Here is a 20,383-nt window from a genome sequence, read left to right as displayed (position 1 = left end):
TCTATTCTATACAATTATGATTGGACTAGCATATATCAGACTACTGATGTAAACACTGCTGCAAATTCCTTGTCTCAAATTATAAGCAATGCTATATCTCTTTGTGTCCCTGTCACCTTTGTTAAAAAATCGCACTATCCTAAATGGTTTTCAAACGAATTACGTCAGCTTATTAAGAAAAAAAATAAAGCTCATAAAAATTACAAAAAATATAAAACTGATCATCATTATCAAATTTTTTCTAATTTTAGAAAACAAGTCAAAGCCATGATTAAATCCGATAAATTCAAATGGTTACAATCAATTGATGATAACCTAAAGCATGAACCAAATAAATTTTGGAAATATGTAGAAACGTTTCGAAAAACTAATAGCAATCCCACAGAATTAATAATAAATGGTGTTCACATCACAGATGAAAAAGAAATTGCAAATGCATTTGCTAGTCAATTTAAATCTGTTCAACAAAATTGTAACTCTAATTTCATTACTTATGATTCTAATATTGCTGACTGTTTGCCCCTGCCTAAAATTACATCTGATGATGTAACTAAAGCCATTAAAAAGCTAAAGCCTAATAAATCTAAAGGTACAGATAGCATTCCTACTTTTATAATCAAGGGTTGCTCTAATATTTTCATACCCATTTTAACTTTTTTATTCAATCTAAGTTTAAAGACAGGAATTTACCCATCACTTTGGAAGGAAGCATCCATTATTCCAGTTTTTAAAAATGGTAATAAAAACAGTGTTACTAATTATAGACCCATTTCTATCCTAAACAATTTTTCTAAAATTTTTGAAAAAATTATTCACAAACATATTTCATTTTATGTCAAAAATAAGATCAATTCGGCCCAACATGGATTTACTAGAGGGAAATCTACTACTACAAATTTATTTTCCTATCTCAATCTCATTATGCCTGTTGTCGAAACTCAAGGTCAAATTGACTCAATTTATTTTGATTTTAGCAAAGCATTTGATGTTGTTCCTCACAAAATTTTATTAAATAAATTAAGTAATTTTGGTCTCTCCACTAACTACGTTAATTGGTTTGAAAATTATTTAACAGATAGACAGTCTTGTGTTCGACTAGGTAATTCTCTCTCGGTTCCATTTAATAGTGTATGCGGAGTTCCTCAAGGGTCTACATTGGGACCTCTCCTATTTTTATTATTTATAAATGATATAAGTAAAAGAATAAGTTCTAGCTGCCTTTTATTTGCGGATGATCTCAAAATCTTTCGTAAAATTAATAGCTCGGCTGATTGTCAAATTCTTCAAAATGACATTAATTCAATTTTACAATGGTCTGTTGAAAATGGAATGAAAATTAATCAATCCAAAACTTTTGTTATTTCCTTCTCACGGAAAACTACTTCCCAAAAATTTAATTATTCTCTTAGTAATGTCGTAATTACTAAGAAAGATTGTATTAGAGATCTTGGTGTCTTACTTGATTCAAAATTATATTTTCATGATCATGTGCAATATATTTATACCCATTCATTAAGAATGCTTGGTCTAATTAGATCTATAACTTATTCTTTTTCTACTCCTATGTGTTTATTAATTTTATACTATACATTGGTTAGATCCAAGCTTGAATATGCATCTGTTGTATGGAACTCCATTACTTCCACTGACTCGGATAAATTAGAGAATATTCAAAGAAAATTTATTTCCTTGTGTTCTTATAGATTTTTACCAAATTCCGATTATAACTATGAGACTAATTGCAAATATTTCAATTGCGGTAGTTTGTTTACCAGACGTCAGGATCTTGATTATTTATTTTTTTGTAAAGTCATTAAGGGTGATATTGATTGTGAATCTTTCATAAGCAATATCAGTCTTCGTATTCCTGCTAAAGGTTTAAGATTTCATAAATTGTTTTATAATAGAAATTCTAAATCTCTCTCTCCGGTCTGCAGATGTATTAAATATGCTAATTTGCATGGATTCAACTTGGATCCATTTAATGTGTAGTATATCTTTGAGTTTTTAACTCACTGATCTTATTTTAATAATTATTTGTCCATTTTATTTCTTGCATTTGGTCAATTGTTTAATGTAGGCTATTCCATTATTTCAATTATCTCATTGTACTAATTTTATAATTTTATAATAATTATTTGATCATTGATTTATGTAGACCATTATATTGTTTGTATTTCATCTCATTTCCATTTTCTATCATTCATTCTCATCATCATTTGTTGTTTTGTTCTGTTTTCTATCGTGCAAAACTGTAATTGGCCTTGTGCTGTTGTTTTTGTCACGTTAATATTCTAAATAAATAAATAAATAAATAAATAAATAAATAAATAAAATAAAATAAATTATTATTATTATTATTATTATTACTATTATTATTATTATTATTATTATTATTATTATTATTAGGCTATTATTATTATTATTATTACTATTATTAGGCTATTATTATTATTATTACTATTATTATTATTATTATTATTATTACTATTATTATTATTATTATTACTATTATTATTATTATTATTATTATTATTATTATTATTATTATTATTATTATTATTATTATTATTATTATTGAAGTTTTATATGATATTCTTATTGAATTTGGTATTCCCAAGAAACTAGTTAGATTAACTAAAATGTGTCTCAGTGAAACGTACAGCAGAGTCCGTATAGGTCAGTTTCTGTCAGATGCATTTCCAATTCACTGTAGGCTAAAGAAGGATATGCACTATCACCTTTACTTTTTAACTTTGCTCTAGAATATGCCATTAGGCAAGTCCAGGATAACAGAGAGGGTTTGGAATTGAAAGGGTTACATCAGCTGCTTGTCTATGAGGATGACGTGAATATGTTAGTAGAAAATCCACAAACGATTAGGGAAAAGACGGGAATTTTACTTGAAGCAAGTAAGGAGAGTACATCCCGAAAATACAAAGTATATTATTATGTCTCGTGACGAGAATATTGTACGAAATGGAAATATAAAAATTGGAAACTTATCCTTTGAAGAGGTGGAACAATTCAAATCCCTGGGAGCAACAGTAACAAATATAAATGATACTCGGGAGGAAATTAAACACAGAATAAATATGGGAAATGTCTGTTATTATTCGGTTGAGAAGCTTTTATCATCCAGTCTGCTGTCAAAAAATCTGAAAGTTAGTATTTATAAAACAGTTAATATATTGCCGGTTGTTCTTTATGGTTGTGAAACTTGGACTCTCACTTTGAGAGAGGAATATAGGTTAAGGATGTTTGAGAATAAGGTGCTTAGGAAAATATTTGGGGCTAAGAGGGATGAAGTTACAGGAGAATGGAGAAAGTTACACAACGCAGAACTGCACACATTGTATTCTTCACCTAACATAATTAGGAACATTAAATGCAGACATTTGCGATGGGCAGAGTATGTAGCACGTATGGGCGAATCCAGAAATGCATATAGAGTGTTAGTTAGGAGACCGGAGGGAAAAAGACCTTTAGGGAGGCCGAGACGTAGATGGGAGGATAATATTAAAATGGATTTGAGGGAGGTGGGATATGATGATAGAGACTGGATTGTTCTTGCTCAGGATAGGGACCTATGGCGGGCTTATGTGAGGGCGGCAATGAGCCTTCGGGTTCCTTAAAAGCCAGTAAGTAAGTAAGTATTATTATTATTATTATTATTATTATTATTATTATTATTATTATTATTATTACTATTATTAACATACCAATACATACAGCTCCATACTGAAGAGTATGAGACCTTTTGCTTCTACTCTTAAAATAGTTTTGTGCCCTCTTCCTACTCTGAAATTTTCTTCGTACGTATTTTTTTCGTACTCTATATATTTCAGTTCCTGCTATCTACTTTTCTACTAGATAATATTCAAATTAAGTATAATTTTCTGGATATAACATGAAAACTTCAACAGAATAATCATGTTCAAAAGCAATACCAGGAAACTAATTATGTATTCTGATGTTACAAATGTTTGTGTATTTTATACGCAATGGGAAGTCAAACAATATATTTGCATAGCGATTACCTTTGAAACCCAACCTACGTGAGTGTGCATTTCGATAGCATTTCTTTAACAAAATGTTAACCTTAGACACTGAAATAAGTCAGTGACAAACTGCCGCGGAAGAATTGGCACAACGTGTCGGATACCGGAGGTGAGTTACATTTATACCAGGGCTGGGTACATTACGTGATTCTGAGAAATGAGCGCTGTGTGCTTTAAAGAGCGGTACTTGCGAGCGTGGTGACGTATGCATACTGTACGTCATTCAGTGTCGGTGCAGTGGTGACTCTGCAATATGATGGCGAACTTTGAGAAGGATCTTCCGCTCATACATCAAAGCGGCTGATGAACATGATAATGATGATGATAAGTACTATATCACAGAATATTCCGAAATGACATTAGTAATGCAGTATTTTTTTAATACAACCTAACTGATTAAGAAGTTCAATATCCAACGGCATTATTCTTTACAACATGCTACTGAATATGACAAATATGTTGGTAATGAACGCCATAAATCAGCCGCTGCGAAAATGCGACTCACGAGCACATTGTGGCTCGCAGTGCTTTTCTCTCGCTTCCTACCTACAACCCCCACCTTCTTACTCACTGGAGTCAAACTCCGTTCTATTTGTATTTGTCTCGGACCTGCGAGTGGCGTATCGTCGCAATATCTCTCTCGAAACCATGTACCTCTATAAAAAACGAAAGTTTCAAGTAGAATGAGAGGATGTATTCTTTTGCTTGCAATATGATGAAAATATTAAATGTATGATTTGTTCACAAATATTACTAGGAAAACGGTTGTATAACATAAAACGGCATTATAAGTTACTACATGTTACTGATGAAACATTAAAAGGTTAAGTGTTATTATTATTATTATTATTATTATTATTATTATTATTATTATTATTATTATTATTATTATTATTATTATCATTATCATCTCTGTACGTCGATCCTTTTTCAGCAGATGTACGAATAATGCGGTTAGATTTTCAATTTAAACTCACAGATTTGCAATGTGACGTTAAATGAAAGCTAGATGTAAGGACTTGACAGATATTGAACTTTTCAAATCTTTGGAAAAAAATAAATATTTGAAGGTTCGTTCTTTCGCTTGCTCTGTTGAAGCCATGTTCGCTATAACTTACGTTTGTGAAAAATTATTTTCAACAATGAAAATAGTAAAAATCAAATTTAGATCATGACTGACAGACAAATACCTTCGTGATCAACTACGATTGGCAGTAAGTGACATAATTCCTGATTTTGAAACTTTGTCGCAGAGACATTCTGAAGACAGTTAATTTTAGGTTGTGATAATGTGTCCTATGTTTTCTTGTTCATTTCTTTCTTCGTTACACGTACTAAACATTAACTTCCCCTTCGGTTGTCCGCCTCCCTCCATAGATGCTATGCACGTTGCAGCTTACACAGTGGCTCGGCGCACCATGGCCTTTTCGCCACGGCTGCCATAAAATAATACAACTTAAAGAAAATGTTTCTCAGGTATTTTATATCAGAGTATCTATTTGATATTTATACTGCATTATAAGTTATTATACATTTAGTAATATATAATTTCAAATTATACAAGTATTATTTTATATCAGAGTATAGTATGTTACAGTTTATCAAATATCATATCATATCATATCATATCATATCATATCATATCATATCATATCATATTATATCTCATGTCATATTATATTATATTATATCATATTATATCGTATCGTATATTATATTATATTATATTATATTATATTATATTATATTATATTATATTATATTATATTATATTATATTATATTATATTATGTATTAACAGGATGATAATAATGCACTTAGTGAATCGGCTATGAGAATTAGCTACAAAATTTGCCACGAAATTGCAAGGGAATTGAAAACATTCAACGAAGATGAATTCAGCAAGCGATGTTTAATTATATTGGCAGATGAACTCTGTCCACAGCAAGTAGGGGAAGTGGAAGCCATGCGCCTGTCTCGTAGAACCGTGGTGAGGAGATTGCAGTCTGTGCGTATGGGTTATGTAAATAAGCCTAATGATTTGTGTGTGTGCATAGAGCGAAGTTTATTCCATTAAATTAATAAGAGTGTTATAAATTCTGTAATGTACAATGGATTGATGTAATATCCTTATAAACTATTATGTACTGACAGACTGAATGACTAGAACAACCGTGGCTCTTGTTACATTAATGCAGGGAAGGTAGCTGTAATGCGAGTCCGCCACTGCGTGAGCGTTCTGCTCCGGCTTGGAATTGAAGTGCCTTGCGGAGCGAGAGCAGCTCTGGCCGGATATATGGAGCCGCTCTCTTGCCCGGCCCTGTTTTATACAGAAGTTTTACGTATATTATTATTATTATTATTATTATTATTATTATTATTATCAGCATCATCATAATTATTATTCCCTTGTTCTCTGCATTGCTGTTATTTATATTGTAACGTTTATTCTCTTTAATCCACCCTACAACAATGTGTCTTTTATTCCTACCTTTAATCACACACCCGTCAACAATGTGTATTCCACTCAACACAGTAGTCGTTATTGCACTCCACCCAGCGACAATGACAATTCACGTGTATTATTGAGAAGAACAACAATTTACTCCTAATTTCAATTAATGTTCACAAAGCACTATGTACAGAACAAAACTGTCAGTTCTAAGTTCAGAGTTCGTTCGCCTTGGCTAGTTCTTCTAGCTCGCTCACTCACTCAAGTTCACTGTGCGTCGAACCCAAGCCTTCTAGATACATATATATTATTTTAATGTACCTCAGTGCACCTCAGCATATCATATCGTATCATATCATATCATATATCATATCATATCATATCATGTGCACCTCAGCACATGCGTGGACTTCGGTCCTGCGTTCATAGACATCTATGACGTAGTGCAGAGGGCGGCCACTAGAGGGAACCCAAGAGTTAGAGCTTAATCTGAGACGATTCTAACCGGCGTCGGAGTTGTATCCGGTGTGGCTTAGTGGATAAAAGCATCAGCACGTAGAGCTGAAAACCCGGGTTCAAATCCCGGCGCCGGAGAGAATTTTTCTCCGTTCCATTACTCTTTCATCGTATGATGACGCAGAATATCTGCATGGAAATATCATATGTACTTCGGTACATTAAAATAATATATATGATATGCGTAAATCACTTCGTGATTTAAGACGGCGCTTATTCCGTCGGATCCCGGCCAACTAGTCACTCATATCGAGTGCACCTCAGCACATGCGTGGACTTCGGTCCTGCGTTCATAGACATCTATGACGTAGTGCAGAGGGCGGCCACTAGAGGGAACCCAAGAGTTGGAGCTTAATCTGAGACGATTCTGACCGGCGTCGGAGTTGTATCCGGTGTGGCTTAGTGGATAAAAGCATCAGCACGTAGAGCTGAAAACCCGGGTTCAAATCCCGGCGCCGGAGAGAATTTTTCTCCGTTCCATTACTCTTTCTTCTAGATACAGTTCAATAACAATGATAATAATACTAAGAGCAAAATGTAGATGTGTTTAGATAAATGTAATTGTAAGAGTCAAACAATTACGATTTAGTGTTAAATAAGACAATTTGGATCGAGGGAATGATTAACATAATGAAGGAAATTTGATATATTAAAAATAAATATCTACAAAACTAATATTTGAAAAAATCATATTCTAGAGATTGAAAGCAATCTTTCTGACAATCGGCTTTTGAAAGTAGTCAATGTCTGACAGCCCTTTACACTATGTACACTAAAATACGCTATTTTCACTATTACACTATCATAAAGAATTAAGGCCTACATTGATCAGACTATTACTCTATTATACACAATCTACATAATAAGTAGGCTATAGTATCTATAATAATAATAAATCTGTAGCCGAAATTTTTCTGGTAATTTTCGGTTTTCGAAAAATAATTAGTCCTAACATACATAATTAACCACCCTGAAACCGAAAATCGCCTTTTTGACATTTTTGTTTGTATGTCTGTCTGTCTGTATGTTTGTTACCTTTTTACGAGTTAAATGGCTGAACGGATTTCGATGAAAATTGGAATATAAATTAAGTTCGTTGTAACTTAGATTTTAGGCTATATGGCATTCAAAATACATTATTTAAAAGGGGTTTTATAAGGGGGCCTGAATTAAATAAATAGAAATATCTCGCTTATTATTGATTTTTGTGAAAAATGTTACATAACAAACGTTTCTTTAAACAACATTTGCGATAAGTTTTATTCCTTGAAAAAGTTTGATAGGACAGATATTTAATGAGATAAATGAGTTTTAAAATTAAAATAACTGCCATCTAAGGCGGTGTGATGAAATAAAAAACAAATGACTTCGTCTATAAGGGGCCTTGGACAGCAACAATCGAAAGCTATGAAAGATAGCCTTCAGAGAATGTTTCTGTGTTTGTATGAAGTAATATCGGAAGCTAAATTAACCCATTTGTATAATTAATTATTATTTCACCATTGGAAAGTGTAGTTTCTCTAGATGGACATAATGCTATAATGTTATTACACTAACTTCTGATATAATATAATATAATATAATATAATATAATATAATATAATATAATATAATATAATATAATATAATATAATATAATATAATATAATATAATATAATATAATATAATATAATATAATATAATATAATATACTATGCAATATTATATAATATAATTTAAGTTATTTGAAGGGTTCAGAACCATAGTGGGCCAAGCGCCATTTACTGAATACGTAGAAAACAAGGGTTAAAATTAAGTTATTACCATAATTCAATGGAAACCTATAACAAGTAAAATAAAATATGCACATTAAAAATAAACTATGGTTGCATGTAATAAAAATTAAGAAACAGGGTAAAGGAATTGTCATTGCACCAAATGAGTGTCTCTGGACCAAAATGATCGCATTTTTATTATTTGGATGCAATTTAAATTAAGTAACATATTAAACGATTTATCCTTGTAACAAACACGAATATTCCCTGGATCAAACGTCCTATTTTAATTATGTAATTACTTTATATTTATTCCTAACGGGTGCAGCGGAGCGCACGGGTACGGCTAGTTATGAAATAAAGTGACTTGCATTATAATACACAACACTGTGCATAAGCATAATAATGCAATTAATGATACATTCTTTATTGTAGTGTAAATAGTAAAAATAATGTCCTTTAGTGTGCATAGCGTAAATGATTTAATTTATTTACTTATTTTATTGGGTTATTTTACGACGCTGTATCAACATCTAGGTTATTTAGCGTCTGAATGAAATGAAGGTGATAATGCTGATGAAATGAGTCCGGGGTCCAGCACCGAAAGTTACCCAGCATTTGCTCGTATTGGGTTGAGGGAAAACTCCGGAAAAAACCTCAATCAGGTAACTTGCCCCGACTGGGATTCGAACCCGGGCCACCTGGTTTCGCGGCCAGACGCGCTGACCGTTACTCCACAGGTGTGGACTTAAATGATTTAAATTATAAATATTAGTGTACCTATTAACGTTGTCCATATTTTGTTCTGCCCCGATTTACGAAAGAAGTGTCGTGTGAGCCGTCAGTCAAGTACGTCGCTTGCCAGATGCACGCGCGTCGTCTACTTAAAAACTCCCAATAATACTGAATTTTGTAGCATTCAGGGACAAAATACACTCCTTATAAATAATAATAATAATAATAATAATAATAATAATAATAATAGTTAACATATTCACCGCCAACTCATAACCATATCACTGTGCAGCTTAAAGGCTACAATAATAAGGCCCAACGTCACAGAAAGACCTACCCACACAAATAGCATCACTATCTACAGTCATAATCACAAAAGTCAGAGTCCAAGGCAGGGAAAGTCTCACTTCTACAAAAATTAGCACCTTGATGTGCAATGGCCTGTAGTAAAACTGGACATTTCACTCAACTTAACAAGTAATGCACGTAATCCTTTTGTTTTATGAGCCTGCCTCGAGTAAATATATGTAAATATTTTCAGAAATGAGTTGCATAAATGAAATACTTACATTACCTATATATTTCTGTTTTTCAGCTTCTAGCTTATGGTAGTACGGGCAAAATGGTGAAGTGTAGGCCTACTAGGGGACTTCTACTGCTAATATCGTGTAAGTTTAAAGATTAATTGCATTATATTTTAATCTATAAATTACTTAGATATAGTGAAAAATAAAATTGAGGGGTTAGCTGTAAGAAGGCCGTAACTCAGAAAACATATATATTATTTTAATGTACCGAAGTACATATGATATTTCCATGCAGATATTCCGCGTCATCATACGATGAGAGAGTAATGGAACGGAGAAAAATTCTCTCCGGCGCCGGGATTTGAACCCGGGTTTTGAGCTCTACGTGCTGATGCCTTATCCACTAAGCCACACCGGATACCACCCCGGCGTCGGACAGACGATTCTGTCCGACGCCGGGGTGGTATCCGGTGTGGCTTAGTGGATAAAGCATCAGATTCTGTCCGACGCCGGGGTGGTATCCGGTGTGGCTTAGTGGATAAAGCATCAGATTCTGTCCGACGCCGGGGTGGTATCCGGTATGGCTTAGTGGATAAAGCATCAGAACGTAGAGCTGAAAACCCGGGTTCAAATCCCGGCGCCGGGGAGAATTTTTCTCCGTTCCATTGCTCTTTCATCGTATGATGACGCAGAACATCTGCATGGAAATATCATATGTACTTCGGTACATTAAAATAATATATATGATATGAGTAAATCACTTCGTGATTTAATACGGCGCTTATTCCGTCGGATCCCGGCCAACTAGTCACTCATAACGAGTGCACCTCAGCACATGTGTGGACTTCGGTCCTACGTTCATATACATCTATGACGTAGTGCAGAGGGCGGCCACTAGAGGGAACCCAAGAGTTGGAGCTTAATCTGAGACGATTCTGTCCGATGCCGGGATGGTATCCGGTGGGGCTTAGTGGATAAAGCATCAGAACGTAGAGCTGAAAACCCGGGTTCAAATCCCGGCACCGGAGAGAATTTTTCTCCGTTCCATTACTCTTTCATCGTATGATGACGCAGAACATCTGCATGGAAATATCATATGTACTTCGGTACATTAAAATAATATATATGATATGCGTAAATCACTTCGTGATTTAAGACGGCGCTTATTCCGTCGGATCCCGGCCAACTAGTCACTCATAACGAGTGCACCTCAGCACATGTGTGGACTTCGGTCCTACGTTCATAGACATCTATGACGTAGTGCAGAGGGCGGCCACTAGAGGGAACCCAAGAGTTGGAGCTTAATCTGAGATGATTCTGTCCGATGCCGGGGTGGTATCCGGTGTGGCTTACTGGATAAAGCATCAGCACGTAGAGCTGAAAACCCGGGTTCAAATCCCGGCGCCGGAGAGAATTTTTCTCCGTTCCATTACTCTTACATCGTCAGAAAACATAGTTTTGAGATAATCAACAAAAACTATCTGTACCCTGCATCTCTTGCTGGAATATGACACTATTCATATATATTGTAGTGTAATATGTTCTCTTGTGATTACTAGGGAGCGGATTTTTATGTGCTAACAATTTTAAATATATGTATTTTTTATGTGCTAAAAAGTACGAAAATATTTTCTAAAAATAAAAAATATATATACCGGTATTTTTTAAATATGACAAAAATACCTTAATTAGCTTGAAAAAAAAGTTACTAGGTACTCACCAACCACACTTGAGTGCTAGTGGTTGGCCGAGAATTGCAGTGAACAACAAAGATCATCTCCAAATTCTCCATCACAAATGCATGCCGATTTACTCTGAACAACGACTTATACTATGAAAACGATCTTTCCACATCACTGGACGTCAGACGTGCATATTTAAAGAGAGAAAGGTCACAAACACAAACACCGTCAATTTCACCTACAGGCACATCCTCCAATACTTGAGCAACTTTACACCTTTTTTTATATCCACTGTTTTTATTCTAAAACACATTCTGGGATTAGTCCCTTAGTAATTGTGCTTCTGAACCTGGTAGCGAGTCTACTTTAATTTCCACGCCACGCACCTACCTGTTTCAGACAACAGATTTTTGGATGTTTCGAGTTTTTTATGGTGTCACACAAAAAGCTTAAATTTACTAATAGGAAAGCCAAATAGTTTTTTTAAATAACCATCTTTCAGTGTAACTTGAAGGATATCGATTGACGAAGCCCGATAACAGGGAGTCACAACAAGATATATTGTCTTACTTGATAGACATGAGCGAGAGGCGAGAGATCTGTTTAAATTAAATAATATTCATACCCGAGCTCTTATCTGTTGTGTTTCACAAACAAAGCGTGGAATGAAATCATCTTCAGCAACAATAAACATTCCTAATTATGTGTTACAAGATCTCTTCTCCTTGTCCATGTTAATTTATTCTCTAATAATAACACTGATATGATGCCTCGTAGTTCTCAGAACTTGAGGCGATACTATTACGAAAATGGATCACGGATACACCACACAGCGCTTAGAAACACGAAGCAACCAAGAATTCTTAAAAAAGATGATGTACTTCTGAGTGATATAATTGTTCTTGTAAAACAATTATTTAAGTAAAAAAACTCCAATATTTATGTGTTTATAATAGATTTCCTGAAAATATGTATTTACATAATTTTTTGTGAAAATATGTGTTTTTATGTGAAATAAAATTCGGGTTTTAAACCTGAAATTTCATGTTCGGAATTTTTAACTTTGTTAATTGTGTTTTATCACACGCAAAAAGAATATTTAATTAGATAGGAATCCGCTTCTTAGTGATTACAATGAGTTCTATGGTTAATGTTCAAATATTGTACGAGAACGAAGCTTTCAATTTTTTAATTACGCCCTTCTTCCATAGAAGAGGGTTGAAAATACTGCAATATTGTTAACTTTTCTATATTTCTATAGGAAAGGCTAGATTTAGGTCTATACTACAATAATGAAGACAATTACAATGCATGTTCTACAAATATACAGGGTTAGTTAAAAGTCCCGCACCACCTAAATAACTTTTGAAGCATGTGGTTCAGTGACATGAAACTTGGTAGGTATGTGGGGATAACCATATACTAAGAACTCAATAATGGTATTACCGAGTTTTTTCTACTTCCGGTTTAACTGGAAGTAACTCCAACTCTCTTATTTTAAATGGAACACCCAATATATATTTTTTATTTTTGAATAAAGCTCATTAAGAGCTTTTAAAAAATTACCCACTCTTATACTTTTGTACAAATTCAGTGATGCTAAGTCAAGAAAACAGAAAAGTGTATCGAATATTTAAATAATAAATGCACTGCCTAAATAACTTTTGAAGCATACGGTTCAGTGATATGAAACTTGGTATGTGAGGCTAACCATATGCTAAGAACTCAATAATGGTATTACCGAGTTTTTTCTACTTCCGGTTTAACTGGAAGTAACTCCAACTCTCTTATTTTAAATGGAACACCCAATATATATTTTTATTTTTGAATAAAGCTCATTATGAGCTTTTCAAAAAGTACCCACATTTGATACTTCTGTACAAATTCAGCGTTGCTAAATAAAAATGGAAGTAGTGCAAGATATTCCTAAAGCCTGGTTAAATCATTCCTTAAACGGTTTCTATGATCGAGTGACACATTGTAAAGCAGCTGAGGGCTACCAATTTGAACACATAATTTAGAAGGTGAGCTAGCTTTGTTTTGTTTTTGTTAAGGAAGGAGTATTTTATTATTTTAATATTCGATACACATTTCTGTTTTCTTGACTTAGCAACACTGAATTTGTACAGAAGTATCGAGTGTGTGTACTTTTTGAACAGCTCTTAATAAGCACTATTCAAAAATAAAAATAATATTGAGTGTTCCACTTAAAATAAGAGGGTTGGAGGTACTTCCGGTTAAACCGGAAGTAGAAAAAAGCTCGGTAATACCATTTTTGAGTTCTTAGTATATGGTTATCCTCACATACCAAGTTTCATGTCACTGAACCGTATGTTTCAAAAGTTATTTAGGTGGTGCGGTACTTTTAACTAACTCTGTATACATGTTCGTTTACTAAATTGTTATCAACAGTTATATTACCGGTTGTTCTGTATGGTTGTGAAACTTGGACTCTCACTTTGAGAGACGAACAGAGATTAAGGGTTTTTGAGAATAATGTTCTTAGGAAAATATTTGGAGCTAAGAGGGATGAAATTACAGGAGAATGGAGAAAGTTACAGAACGCAAAGCTGCACGCATTGTATTCTTCACCTGACATAATTAGGAACATTAAATCCAGACGTTTGAGATGGGCAGGACATGTAGCACGTATGGGCGAATCCAGAAATGCATATAGATTGTTAGTTGGGAGACCGGCGGGAAAAAGACCTTTGGGGAGGCCGAGACGTAGATGGGAAGATAATATTAAAATGGATTTGAGGGAGGTGGGATATGATGATAGAGACTGGATTAATCTTGCTCAGGATAGGGATCAATGGCGGGCTTATGTGAGGGCGGCAATGAACCTCCGGGTTCCTTAAAAGTCAGTAAGGAAGTAGTAGTACTAAATTGTTATCACAACATTAAACATAATTAATCCCACTTATTTAACATTATCATTTCAACTAAAAGTACCTAGAATATAGGCTTGCAAACACTATACTACTTTAAGTAATCTAATAACCTAACATAAACAACATTTAGAAACTTGTGATGCCTATTGGAGTGTTTACCTTTCATATCTGTCATTACAGTAACATCAAGTTTCACTATACAAATATTTTAAACAATGACAGAATAAAGGACTTGCATAAAAATTCTTCTCAGTCATGATACTAGCCTATATACCCAAGAACATTCTCGCTGCTGTGGTGTTACAGTTTGACGTCGCTTAATGGTCCTCCTCTCCAAATATCCCATAAGAAATGTATCCTATTGGTTTTATTTCCCAAAATCCTCAATGGAAATGTCTTGTTCCTCTGCAGACATCTCATATTTCTTCCGGTAGCAACTGGCTTAAATGTTTTGCTGCTAACTTGTCAGAAATATGGTCGTTCCTAAATGACTGCCTGCTAGCCTGGATCTAACATTTTATAGCTCTGCATACGCCTATATTATTAGTACCTTATATTCATTCTCCATTGACAAAAATAAATAGTAATACTGTATAATTTCAAGGGAAAAATTGTTCCGGGGCCGGGTATCGATCCCGGGACCTCTGGTTAAACGTACCAGCGCTCTACCACTGAGCTACCCGGGAACTCCACCCGACACCGTCCCAACTTTTCCCTTTATATCCACACAACCCGCGTGGGCTGACGAAACGCCAGAGACCCACAACGAGTGCACACAATCTCTGTGTGACTTGGAATTGTGGTTTTCTGTTAACGCACACAGTAACGTATATATTATGCAAATCTAGTCTTTCAGGTGAAGCTCCCTGTAAAGCAGATTTGAATAATTTCAAGGGAAAAATTGTTCCGGGGCCGGGTATCGATCCCGGGACCTCTGGTTGAACGTACCAGCGCTCTACCACTGAGGTACCCGGGAACTCCACCCGACACCGTCCCAACTTTTCCCATTATATCCTCACAACCCGCGTGGGCTGACGAAACGCCAGAGACCCACAACGAGTGCACACAATCTCTGTGTGACTTGGAATTGTGGTTTTCTGTTAACGCACACAGTAACGTATATATATTATGCAAATCTAGTCTTTCAGGTGAAGCTCCCTGTAAAGCAGATTTGAATAATTTCAAGAGAAAAATTGTTCCGGGGCCGGGTATCGATCCCGGGACCTCTGGTTGAACGTACCAGCGCTCTACCACTGAGGTACCCGGGAACTCCACCCGACACCGTCCCAACTTTTCCCTTTATATCCACACAACCCGCGTGGGCTGACGAAACGCCAGAGACCCACAACGAGTGCACACAATCTCTGTGTGACTTGGAATTGTGGTTTTCTGTTAACGCACACAGTAACGTATATATTATGCAAATCTAGTCTTTCAGGTGAAGCTCCCTGTAAAGCAGATTTGAATAATTTCAAGAGAAAAATTGTTCCGGGGCCGGGTATCGATCCCGGGACCTCTGGTTAAACGTACCAGCGCTCTACCACTGAGCTACCCGGGAACTCCACCCGACACCGTCCCAACTTTTCCCTTTATATCCACACAACCCGCGTGGGCTGACGAAACGCCAGAGACCCACAACGAGTGCACACAATCTCTGTGTGACTTGGAATTGTGGTTTTCTGTTAACGCACACAGTAACGTATATATTATGCAAATCTAGTCTTTCAGGTGAAGCTCCCTGTAAAGCAGATTTGAATAATTTCAAGGGAAAAATTGTTCCGGGGCCGGGTATCGATCCCGGGACCTCTGGTTAAACGTACCAGCGCTCTACCACTGAGCTACCCGGGAACTCCACCCGACACCGTCTCAACTTTTCCCTTTATATCCACACAACTCGCGTGGGCTGACGAAACGCCAGAGACCCACAACGAGTGCACACAATCTCTGTGTGACTTGGAATTGTGGTTTACAGGGAGCTTCACCTGAAAGACTAGATTTGCATAGTAATACTGTATTTCTTTCACTATTTTTCCTGACCTACTTGTGTAAGCTTTGCTTTCGTCGTGGCTTGTTAGATTATTGTTTCACAGTTTGTTAAACCGTTTCCGTTTTCTATCTTTCCGTATGTAATTCATTTTTGCTGATACTTTCAACATCAGAAATGTTATAGGGTAAACTAGGTAGTTATTGACCAGTATATGGTGATTGACCGCTTCCTTTTTTCAAACATATTCTGAATAAACCACAATCTTGATTTCACTTTTTGCTGCATATACCTCTAGTAACAACCCTTATTTGTGGTTATTTGTCGCTGTTCATCCCACTGAGAGGACTGAAATCGATTGGAAATGCAGCTCAACGTAAACAAGTGTAAGTAACTAGAATAATTGCTAAGAATAATGCACACAACAATTTATTTATTCTGCAAAGAATAAATAAATTCTGGTGCTCGTTTTTACACTCATAGCGTGAGAAAAGGTATAAGGTTTCCGTCTACAGAATATTATTTTGTACAGGGACATCATTTTATTTTTACTTCAATTTTTATTGTACCTGAGTTTTTGAATGTACTTCACTCCCACCCCTTCTACGAATGAAGTTCAACCGTCTTCCACACAGATCCAAGTCATAGTAGCCTTACCGTCACAGTACGTTCCAATAATATGTTCGCGTTTTCCAATGACGAAGTAGCTTTCAATATTGCATCATTTTCGCAAAGGTACTGTCGTCCATTTGCCTACGTCGCATTCCGGTTTTCCCCACCAGCTTCTATTCGCCTCTCGGTAAAGGCTAGTGGCTGGGCTGTCTTAGCTCTTTTCTGAGAACATTAATTTCTGTTAGGAATTGGACATATAAGTAATATTATACCCATACAACTGTTTAAAATAACTTAAATAACAGGCCTCGTTGAGTAATTAACTGTCACGTGATTTCCCTCCTTTCTACGATCCTGCGAAATAATCACTTGGACGGACAGTAGATAGCATCTCTGAGTAATTTTATCTTTTCGGATAAAGCAGAAGTGAAGATTGAATTAACAGTAAGTAAGGTACTCTTTTACAAAGTAGGTACAGAATTATTTCAACATGAGTTAGGCCTACTAGTACGAAGGACGAAACTGGTAATTGGAATTACATACATTAATCGAAATGAACCGCCATCATTTTGAGAAATGTGTTTAAATGTCCATATTATTATTTTTCAATTTAACTTCATTCTCTATAGTGTACGCTAATGTGCTATAGACAGTATAATATACACTGCATAATGAATATGTCAGCATGGATAGCTCAGTTCGTGAGTAAAAACACTCATTGTTAATACTGTACTGTATTTTGATTAAACAAAAACCTAATGAAAATTATCAAACTCAAAAGTTTGATATTTCCTAGTTTACGTAAATAGATGAATTACTTTTCTTCCCTCCTATACCTAGTAAAGTGATTTGTTTGTATATTACGCCATCGAACTCCAGTCATGGAAGGGGTTAGCAACCGTTGATTCAAAGGTATAGGCAGGTTAATATCAGAAATGTTAGTAAAAATAAAATGATATCCCTGTAAAAGTTTTTATATGACATAAAAATGCCCCGTGGTCAATCACTATAAAGTGAAAGTCCGCAAACTACAGTGATTGGTCGTTTATAAATTATTTGTTAGAATATGGACCAATTTGCTCCGATTCTACCCCTATGTTATTGGTTAAATGACGGGGATATTTACAGGACTGATACAATATTATAATGCCTAAGCCAGGTAAAGTGCATTATACAGAGGAAGCGTTACGAAACGCTACAGAACCTGTCCGCAGTAGAATTGGTTTAATTGAAGCTGCCAAGAAGTTTGGTGTCCTTAAAGCAACCTTAGCGTTCAGAAATAAATATCCCGTTGAAGGAAAAGTGTCCTTTGGTCCTCGTCCAGTGCTGGGTGAAGCCGTTTGTAATAACATCAGAGAAATGACACACACTTGCTTCTAATAAGGCACAAAAAGAGAAAAATGGAAGAAGAGGCAAGAGAAGAAAGGAAGCGAATAAGAGATGAAAGAAAAGGCAGCGAGAAGTGTTCTTTTTTTATTATTTTTTATTTTTTTTAACTTGGTTATTTAACGACACTGTATGAACTACGAGGTTTTTTTTAGCGTCGATGGGATTGATGATCGCGAGATGGTATTTGGCGAGATGAGGCCGAGGATTCGTCATAGATTACCTGAAATTTGCCTTATGGTTGGGCAAAACCTCGGAAAAAACCCAACCAGATAATCAGCCCAAGCGGGAATTGAACCCGCGCCCGAACGAAACTCCGGGTCTGCAGGCAAAGGCCTTAGCCGACAGATCTACGCCGGTGGCGAAGAGTTCTTACAAAGATCAGAACAAGAGAAACGAAACAGACAAGAAAAAAGTGAAAACTGTGAAAATCTGTTGTTTAATCACTAATAAGTGAGTATTCAATAACTGTGCAGTAGACGGTCAATCACTAATAAGTGTGTGGTCAATAACTGTGCAGTAGAAAGTCAATCACTAATAAGCGTGTGGTCAATAACTGTGCAGTAGAAGGTCAATCACTAATAAGTGTGTGGTCAATAACCGTGCAGTAGACGGTCAATCACTAATAAGCGTGTGGTCAATAACTGTGCAGTAGAAGGTCAATCACTAATAAGTGTGTGGTCAATAACTGTGCAGTAGACGGTCAATCACTAATAAGCGTGTGGTCAATAACTGTGCAGTAGAAGGTCAATTACTAATAAGTGTGTGGTCAATAACTGTGCAGTAGAAGGTCAATCACTAATAAGTGTGTGGTCAATAACTGTGCAGTAGAAGGTCAATCACTAATAAGTGTGTGGTCAATAACTGTGCAGTAGAAGGTCAATCACTAATAAGCGTGTGGTTAATAACCGTGCAGTAGAAGGTCAATTACTAATAAGTGTGTGGCCAATAACTGTGCAGTAGAAGGTCAATCACTAATAAGTGTGTGGTCAATAACCGTGCAGTAGACGGTCAATCACTAATAAGCGTGTGGTCAATAACCGTGCAGTAGAAGGTCAATTACTAATAAGTGTGTGGTCAATAACTGTGCAGTAGAAGGTCAATCACTAATAAGTGTGTGGTCAATAACCGTGCAGTAGACGGTCAATCACTAATAAGCGTGTGGTCAATAACTGTGCAGTAGAAGGTCAATTACTAATAAGTGTGTGGTCAATAACTGTGCAGTAGAAGGTCAATCACTAATAAGTGTGTGGTCAATAACCGTGCAGTAGAAGGTCAATCACTAATAAGTGTGTGGTCAATAACCGTGCAGTAGACGGTCAATCACTAATAAGTTGTGGTCAATAACTGTGCAGTAGACGGTCAATAACTGTAAAAGTGGACTTGTTGTGTTTATTTAATTTACCTTTGCATTAACACTTTATTTTTGTGCGAGATCGTGCGTATTTGCTTGTTTTCCGCATAGAACCAATACGCGGTAAGTGTGAAATACCACATTCAGTATTCCCAACGTAACACACATAACAATTTCCCTGTTCTTACCGCTTAAGCGCGACATTCATTTTACTGCTTTAGGCTTTTAACATATTATATTTAGAGACGTTTAACATAGTAATAATTATAAATTGGAAACTTACCACTGCAATTTTACCTAAATTGCAGTGTTAATTATTGTTTTTAAATATTTTCAAAAATTAAGTAAATTCTACTACTCCACGAAACTTATTGCATTCCTGATACAAGTAACATTAAGGAAGCCGTGAAAAAATAAAAAAGATT

The 20,383-nt window shown here is 35.5% G+C and overlaps 1 protein-coding gene across 3 annotated transcripts in view; it reads left to right on the top strand.

Annotated features, from left to right (window-relative positions):
- Positions 1-4,065: 4,065 nt before the first annotated feature.
- Positions 4,066-20,383, top strand: part of LOC138700298 (pancreatic lipase-related protein 3-like) — a 58,381-nt gene continuing 42,063 nt past the window's right edge. The window contains exons 1-2 of one of the 3 annotated variants that reach the window (XM_069826817.1): positions 4,066-4,170; positions 10,115-10,187. In XM_069826817.1, the coding sequence (XP_069682918.1) occupies positions 10,142-10,187 (46 nt within the window). In that variant the 5' untranslated portion in view covers positions 4,066-4,170; positions 10,115-10,141. Of the gene's footprint in view, positions 4,171-10,114; positions 10,188-20,383 lie in introns of those variants that run through there. The other 2 variants (XM_069826818.1, XM_069826819.1) reach the window with 2 other exon arrangements.

The sequence above is a fragment of the Periplaneta americana genome, chromosome 5, assembly GCF_040183065.1.
Source record: "Periplaneta americana isolate PAMFEO1 chromosome 5, P.americana_PAMFEO1_priV1, whole genome shotgun sequence".
In the NCBI taxonomy this organism is placed as follows: domain Eukaryota; kingdom Metazoa; phylum Arthropoda; class Insecta; order Blattodea; family Blattidae; genus Periplaneta; species Periplaneta americana.
The sequence above is the reverse complement of the archived record's forward strand: the minus strand, read 5'-3'. Positions and strand labels throughout refer to the sequence as shown.